Below are 8,271 nucleotides of genomic sequence, written 5' to 3'. Positions count from 1 at the left end.
TGGAAATGGGGTTTTATTGGAACACACCCAGGCTCGTTCACTTCCCTATCACCTGTGACTCCTTTGCACTGCGAAGGTAGAGTTGAATGGTTCAGACAGAGACCTGCCACTCTCAAAGCCTAAAACATCTGGACCGTAACAGAAAGTTTGCTGAGCCCCGATGGGGAAGGGAGATGGGGAGGGGTGGGGTGGGGTGGTGGCATTTGTTTCTGATTTTTTTAAGAAGGTGCATAAATTCACACATTTCTTGTATAATTAGAAATAGAAAATAAAAACATATATAAACATCCAAGTAAGTGAAAGAAGGCAGTCATAAAATACCACATGTGACGTTCCGTCTATACGAACTGGTCCACAACAGGCAGACTTACAGAGACAGAAGGGGGCTTAGCAGTTGCGTGGGGCTGGGGGGAGGGGAGCTTTCGGGAGAGACGGGGCGGGGGTGACTGCTAAAGGTTATGGGGTTTCTTTTTGGGGTCATGAAAACATTCTAAGATCAGATGTGGTGAGGGCTGCACAGCTCCATGAGCACCCTAAAAACCATGGACTCGTGCTCACGAAGTGGGCGGAGTGTGTGGTGTGCGAGTTACAGCGCAATAAAGTTGTTAAAAGGGGAAACGGAAATTTAGTTGGAAAAGGAAAGTTGTGCGTGGCCGCATCTCCGACCGGCGGGACGGAGGCCTGAGGGCCTCGGCAGCTTACGAGCCGGAGTCTGTCAGAGACAAGTAAATGCACTCTCAGGCTCCAGGAGACCTTCCTGGACAGCCTGTTCTAGAGCGACGTCACCTCGAGTCCCAAGAAGTTCCTTTTATTGGGCTGAATGTTGTTTGCTGCACACGTGGGGAGCACTGTTGTCCTGTGAGTTCTGAGGGCCCTTGGACCCGGCGCCGGTCACAGCCATGGGCGTCAGCAGCTTCCGAGGGCGGTGCCCGGCGCGGGCACTGTGTCCCATCGGGGACAGGTGTCCCGTTCACAGGCGGCGTGAGATGGGGCCAAGGTGCTCCTGTAGAGAAAACGTCAGTGACGCGTTTAATCGAGTAGAATTTGCCCCCTTTCTCTGTGGCTGGAAAGAATTTTTTTGAGGTCTAGAAATTTTATTATGCAACAAAAACCATGCTTTTAGAAATAACTTTTAAAAACGTGGAAAGGTGTGAACGAGCGAAGCCTTCCTCCCTTGTGCTCGCCCCACGGGGGTCACCGCTGTGAGCACCTCGCTGTCAGACCTCTGCCAGTCATCGCGGAAGGCCGGGGACGGCCCTTCTGTGGCCGTGGTTGCTGTCTGCCTGTCTGTCTTTGCTGGGAACGGCCAGGCCGCTCCTCTCGAGCCTGCTTCTCGCCGCGCTCGTCCGCTGCTCCTCACTGTCGGTGCTGCCGGTAGTTGCTGTGATCACTTCGTTGCTAAAAGGAATTGTGTTTGAGAAGGGAAGATTGCGAAGCTGCCAGGACGACTCGTGTATAAAATTAAGGAAAGCGGGGTGAAGCCAGCTTGTGCGGGGTTCAGGTGGGACATCCTTCAGCACAGGGAGTGTGGGTTGAGCAGGGGACACAGGAGGACACTGGCCTAAGGCGACAGCCTGGGAAGTGGCATCTGACCAGGTGTTGGAGAGCTCGGGGCTTCACGGCTGTGACTGAGTCGGGAGGCGGGACTGTGGAGCTGGAGCCCCGGGCACAGAGTTGGGACCTTGGGTGGGTTAGTGCACGCGTGTCACAGCCTTTCAGGGAACCCGGCCACAGTGCTGTCCTCCCCACCGCACCCTCGTGTTCCAGTCACTGTGTCCTTCGGAGCAGCACCCCACACCAGCTCTCATTTTATACTGTTCAGGGAACTTCTGTGAATGCCATCTTGTTTATGTCATCATCACGACCCTGTGCGTCCATGCAGGGGACTTCGTTAAGCCATTTTTTTAAGCCTTCAACAAAACACTTAATTGTGAATTTTGTCACATCCAAGTAATTTAAGTTAGTGACGGCTTTTAGTGGTTTACTTTCTCTGCTGGTGCATTTCGGAACTACAATAGCACGAGGAAATTGAGGTGTCATAAGATTTCTTTAAAACGCTTTATGACCTTGATAGCTGCCATTTTATTTTTAGCTCTTTACCTTCATGTTGTTCAGAATAAAAATTCTCTATGTCTGTATTTATTTTCCTTCGGGGACTTTGTGATAACAGGTTTGGTAGCATGATGGAGAGCCAGGGTCAGGGAAGGCTGAAGGCCTGAGACCATTACATGGAGGTGACGGGATCATGCCGAATGAGGCGGCGAGCAGCGAGGCGGGCCCACAGCAGGCCTAAAGGTCCGTCCGTGCTCCTGTGCGTGGAGCCCAGCTCTTGAAAATCAGAGGACAGGATGCTGCAACAGTGCTCAGGATGTCAGTGACCTGCCCTGTCGCACGCCGGGTGACGGGTCATGTGGGACCACACTGTTCTAAACAGTTCTTGGCCCTGCTTCCCCAGAATCACGTCTGTTAGGACGAGGGAGTGATGCAGCAGCATCATCCCTTAGCTGGCCGGCGGCCAGAGTCGTGGTCCTCGTGGCCGTCCCCTGCTCCTCGCCGCATGGAGAAGGCCTTCCTGTGGGCAGGTTTGCAGGCAGTGTCGCCCCTTGTAGGGGCCTCCGAAGGTGCTCCAGCGTCGTGAGCACTGTCGGAACTGGGCGTTTGCTGGGGTCCTTAGGTCTGGGGGCAGTGCCCACGACCTGCAGCCTTTTCCTTTCCCCGCAGGTACGTGTCTGACTTCAGCAGTGCGCTCCAGTCGGTACGGAAGAAGTGCAGGCTGGACGGCGCTCCCCCTGACGCCCTTTTCCAGGAAGACTGGACGGCTTTTCAGAACTCCATCAGGTGAGGGGCCCAGTGGGTCAGCACCCACGCGTGTCCGCTTTTTGTTTTTTTCTTTCACCGCCTTGTTTTTTAAGAAAGCAAATAGTCTGGACAAGCCCACGAACAAAAAAACCAATGGAACAAACACCGAAAAGACTCCTCTTGCTCTCAGAATAGTTTTGCAAATTCTTTACGAACTCCTCAGCTTCTTTGGTGACTTAGACTTTTTGTATTTGGTTTGAAAATTTTTTCCCCTTTAGCCTCTAGTTTTTACAGATGTAAAATGAAGTAGAGCTCGCACTGTAGAAGGAGCACAGCGGACTGCACCCCGTCTCTGTGCCCGGCGGCGAGGTGGTGCTGTTTGGCTGGGAAGGGGCTGCAGACGAGCTCCCTGCGAGGCACCGAGGGGTCCTTCCCAGGGTGTAGCTGGCAGCCCGGTTCCATTGTGCTCGTGTGACCCGTGGGCTAGTGCCTGTGGCCCCAGTGGCCTGGGATGTTTGAACCGCGCTGTATCCAGCTGGAGCGCAGACGGCCAGCCTGTGGCCAGACCTGCCCGTGGCACACTTTGTTGGCTCGCAGCCTTGAAATAGGTTTGGGTTAGGTGCCCACAGTTAAGAACCAGATTTAACATAATGTGGGTGTGTAACATTGCTGAAGAATTGGAAGCTCTGGGCTCACTGGGCCCCATCATGCAAGGCTACAACCCCATGGGCTTGGTAGCGGAGTCTCTGACAGACTGGGCATGTGTCCCTGTTGTGCTAAAATCATTCTTCACAGATATACGTTCTGAGAGAAACTGCTCGGCTCCCGCTTACTCTCTCGCCTGACCCCTAGATGAGTGGTGTGCAGGGTGCCCGCGACACATGGGGGTCTCAGTGCCGTGGCCCACTGAGCAGACGAGGCCCTCCTCGGGCCATCTTTAACCACGGTGAGTCAGACCGCCCGGGACCAACTGGATCATCCGCTCATGGGCTTCGATCGAGACTTGAAGTTTCTTGATGAAATTTAATGTTCTAGAGGCTGCCTGTGTCCCCTGCCATCCGTGGTGGCTGGGGGTACGAGAAAATACTGTGCACAGGTTGTCCATTGTACCTGAGGCCAGTGGGACAGCTCACTTTCTCATAAACCTTTCTCACGATGGAATGCTAGATACCCGGGTGATGACAAGCCCTTCTAGAGGGAGTTAAAAGTTAACTAGACTTAGATGTTTTTAATCCTGGGATTTGTCCTGACATTATGGTTTGGTGTTGAAGGACCCAATTGCTGGAGTTTGAGGTCCAGCATAAAATGACTTGAAAATTAAAACATTGTTGAATACAGATCAGGGGACCAGTCAGGTTTGTCTCTGAGAAACAAGCAGTTTAATCTTCCTTAGCCTTTCATGTGATCAGAGAGAGAGAATTTTCTAGAGACGATGTTCTCTTCTATGCCTGGCAGATGGCAGGCATCTGACAGACATCAAATGATGAATTTGGGCTTTTAAATTTTAGACACAAAATATTTCCAGCCCATTTTCTTAAGGATAGAGCCCGAAAGCACATGAGTAGTTTGAAAATGTAAAATTATTTCAGATTGTAATGTATAGAATTGAGATGCATAGCCAAGAGGCCTGTGACACGAGGGCATTAGAAGGGACCAGTATTCACCTTTTATATTAATTTCTAATTAATGAAACAGTTCATAAAACGGTTAAGTGTTTTCACAGAACCCAGCACACCGCCTAAGGAGTGAATAGTTAGAATTTTTATGAATGAGACAATGTTTGTGCTGTAAATGTTGGCATTCCAGCTACTTGAACTTGAAGTGCTTTTTGTTTTGTTTAGGATAATAGCCACCTGTGGAGAGCTCTTGAGGCAGTGTGGGGACTTCGAGCAGCAGCTGGCAAACAGGTAGGAGAGAGCAGGGCCCAGTCCCTGGCTTCTTGGCGGGCGAGGGGGGGGGAACTTGACACAGCACAGCAGCGACAGCATATGGTCAAATCCGAAGCCACAGAGTTCAGGAACTGTCTGTACCTAGATACCAGGTGCCATTACTGCCATCATCAAGCATTTATGGAGCACCTGGAAAGGGCAAGGCTCTGACCTACTTGGCCGTGGTCGCGTAATTTTTATTATATTGCGGGCGTTTTGGTCTAAATGAGGAAACAGTACATGTTGTCTCCAAATTGCGAACGGGTTGGGTTCCACTGCCTGTTTGCGAGTCAGTTACTGGGACTCGGGAAATTACCCTGTAGAGACGGTGTTTGCGGTGGCGGTGATGGCGCCCGCCAGCCCGCCTCTGGGCCCCGCGTCTGGAGGAGGGCCGCGGTCGGCCCAGGAGAAGGCCCTTCCGCCCCTCTCCGAGCTGCTGCCCCAAGCGCCCCATTCAGGCGGTCTCCCCTCAGAACGCCCTCGGCCCCCACCTCTCCTTCCTTCCCTCCTTCCCCTGGCACAGCAGCCATCCCTCCTCTCCGGGAGTCCGCAGACGCGTGTGCTCTGTGCGGCCGTGACAAAGCGGAGCCGCGAGGGGGGCGGCCACGGTGCCCGCGCTCCACGTCGCCACCGTTTCCGCTTGTCCCTCTGCGCTCATGTTTCTGAGCCCGCGGCCGTCCTCAGGCCCCAGGGGTCTCCACGCGGGTCCTCACGGCGGCGGGGGAGCCGAGCAGTGGGCAAGGCTGCTGCCCACCGCTCCCGCGCGACCCGCTCGGAGACAGCGTGGCTCCCTCGAGCCAGTAATTTAGGCACCACTGGCGCCCGATGGGGTGGGCGTCTGTCACCCCACACGCGTGCTCACGCGTACCAGTGCACAGTGGGGGAGCCTGGGCGGGGCAAGGAGTCTGGGTCTCAGAAGATCCAGAAGTGAAAATGGGATGTCCACGTGTGTGAGAGAAAGGGTGCCACTTCTTACCAATTTCTTAAATTCAGTAGCAGTTACAGCCTGGGCCCGCTCATCGCACTAGTGAAAACAGTTCACAGAATAACAGAATAAAAGCCGCCAGCCTATCTCCATGGAAACAGCAACAGCTTTTCCTTCCGTTCATTGAGGACTTTAGGCGAAGGAACGCACTGATCCTCCCAGCGGCCAGGGAGGCAGATACCGCTTTACCCCCCGTTTTACAGATGAAGAGACAGTGAGGCCTGGAGTTTGGCACAGGGAGTAACTTTTTAAGGAAAAGAACGTTTTTGCGGAACTAGCCCCGTCTCGGGATAGAGCTACGAGGCAGTGATGAGAACCCGGACATGGGCTGAGTCGTCCAGAGTGTGTCACCCCCGTGCCGTCCTTAGACGTGTGCTTCTCCGCGTGTGTGTGTGTCCCAGACGTCTGTCCACGTCGGAACATACAGACTTGCCCTGATCTTTAGGCGAAGGCGACCGGCACATCCTGAAGGGTAGGGAAGCACGTGGTTAGGAAGCTGACGAGGCCACAACACCGAGGAGGAGCCCGAGAGGCTGGAAGCCTGGCCGAGCTCTGGCACGAGGGGAGGACTCACTGGGTGTCACTGGGGAGCCTCTACAAACAGGAGGTGTCGTCCTGGAAGGGAAAAGAGCGACCGTCCCCACCTGGGTCCCCATCAGGGAGGCCACGTGAGTGGCAGCCGCCCGTAAAGCGTATCTCCCTGTCAGCCTCACTGCATTCTCCTGGGGGGCAGAGGCAGTGGCTCGAAACACTCCTGATCGCTTCAGTGACGAGAATGGTGTTGGCTGTCCGCCTGTTGTGATCATGTCCTTGCAAAAGGACGTCATTTTGTGGTTTGTGGGCTGAGTAAAGCGGGGCTGAGTCAGCTGTCACCCGAGGGGTTTCTCTGACACTGGGCAAGTGGGGTGGGCGGCGTGGACACTGCCAGGGCCCATTGTGGCTGGCGGTGCCACCGCTTCCTTCTGGAGCAGTGCGTTTTCGCCAGGGCCAGGTGGCAGCGGGACAGTTCCATGGAGCAGTTAGGTCTGGGGGACTCACTGTGAGCACATACGAGTCCGTGACGGAGGAGGGGGCAGTGGCACTCGTGAGAGGACGTGAAGCGGAGGGAGAGGCAGTGCTGGCCCCGCGTTGGCACGTGGCGTGTGCCGCACTCTCCTGTGAACCCGAGCCCCTCGGGGGCCAGGGCTGTGCTGGTCACATGATCTCCCCAGACCTGGTAGAGCCCGCTGCGGCCGGGAGACACGTCTCCTCGGTGACCGGAGAAGTCCCGTGTTCACGTCCATGTGGTTTAGGCCTGAGCCTGGTAAACACACGTCATGCAAGACCAGACTCTACCGATCAGACCATCTGACGGTGTCTGTGGGTGACGAGGCCAGGGCACACAGGCCGTCAGTTCCTGGGCTTGGGGCTGTACTTATTCAACTTTTCCTTCATATTGGTTTTTCTTGGAGAGCACGCTATCCCAACATTTTAAACTATGGTCTTTGAGACTTGAAACATTCCCACCCTGTTTTTCTCCAACTTGGTGGCAGGCTGCGGCTAGTCTCCCCAGCGGTCTGGGACTAGAACACCACACAATGATCCTGTGAAGGAGAGCTGACTCCTCAGGGGACAGAGCCGGACTCTCAGCTCTCCCTCCTGCTCACCCACTCAGGCCCACCTGCATGTGCCAGGCCCTGTGCCAGGAGCCAGGAACACAGAAGTGGGGAACACTCTGCTTTGTCTTCATCTGGCGGAGAAGTGAGACACGGGGTGTGATAAGTGCCACGGAGCGGGGGGTGGCCGACGAGAGAAGACAGTGCCAGGTGGGGTGGGGGTGCGTCAGGAAAGATGTGGCAGAGAAGCCCCTGGGCAGCGCCTGGAGAAGAGGTGGGGTTGTCCCCGGGGCACAGCGCAGGGCGGGGCTGGGGGGTGGAGGGCCGTCGGCATGAGCCCATGAACCCGGGGTGCGTTCATCCTGGCGGGGAGGGCCCGGGGTACCCTGCCGAGGCGTGCTGCTTTTCCCTTGGGGGCACTGTGGGGTCTTTGGGAAAAAGAAAACCAGAGTTGTGTTTTTGGAAAGAGCGTTCTGTTGGCCCCGGGGAGGCCAGAGTCAGTGGCATGTGGAAGGACCAGAGGAGGCGGGAAGGCTGCAGACGGGGACAGCGACGACGTGGAAGTTTGGCGGCGGCAGGGACGGCCGTGTTTGGCGGATAAAAGACCCAACTGAAATGAACAGGGAGAACTCGAGGCTGTTTGAGATCATGCGCCTGGCGTAGTCATCAGTGTGGGCTCAAACAAACGCATAAAAACTCAAAAAAAGAAAAAAGAACACTGTACCTTGACCTTGCAGGCAGAGACAGGTGTCTGCTCGAGTCAGCAACGGTCCTGAGGGAGGGCCTGTCCCCAGGACTAGTTTGCAAGTGCAGGCGTTCATTCCTTGACAGATGCATAGGGTTTGTTTTTGAAAAAAAGAAAGTGGCGAATGCAGCCTCAAAGCTGCCCTTTGCGAAGCAGTGTTTTCCGTGAGAGAGCGTAGTTGCGGAGGGGTCGGCATTGGCCACGTGTGGGGCCTGTGGC

General features: G+C 55.1%; 1 protein-coding gene across 1 annotated transcript in view; it reads left to right on the top strand.

The window, feature by feature from the left end:
* The window catches only part of COG7 (component of oligomeric golgi complex 7), a 65,909-nt gene that overhangs the window by 44,588 nt on the left and 13,050 nt on the right, over positions 1–8,271 (top strand). The window contains exons 14-15 of the mRNA XM_023520091.1: positions 2,722–2,838; positions 4,641–4,706. Of these exons, the coding sequence (XP_023375859.1) occupies positions 2,722–2,838; positions 4,641–4,706 (183 nt within the window). The remainder of the gene's footprint in view (positions 1–2,721; positions 2,839–4,640; positions 4,707–8,271) is intronic.

The sequence above is a fragment of the Pteropus vampyrus genome, unplaced genomic scaffold (assembly GCF_000151845.1).
Source record: "Pteropus vampyrus isolate Shadow unplaced genomic scaffold, Pvam_2.0 Scaffold247, whole genome shotgun sequence".
Classification (NCBI taxonomy): domain Eukaryota; kingdom Metazoa; phylum Chordata; class Mammalia; order Chiroptera; family Pteropodidae; genus Pteropus; species Pteropus vampyrus.
The sequence above is the reverse complement of the archived record's forward strand: the minus strand, read 5'-3'. Positions and strand labels throughout refer to the sequence as shown.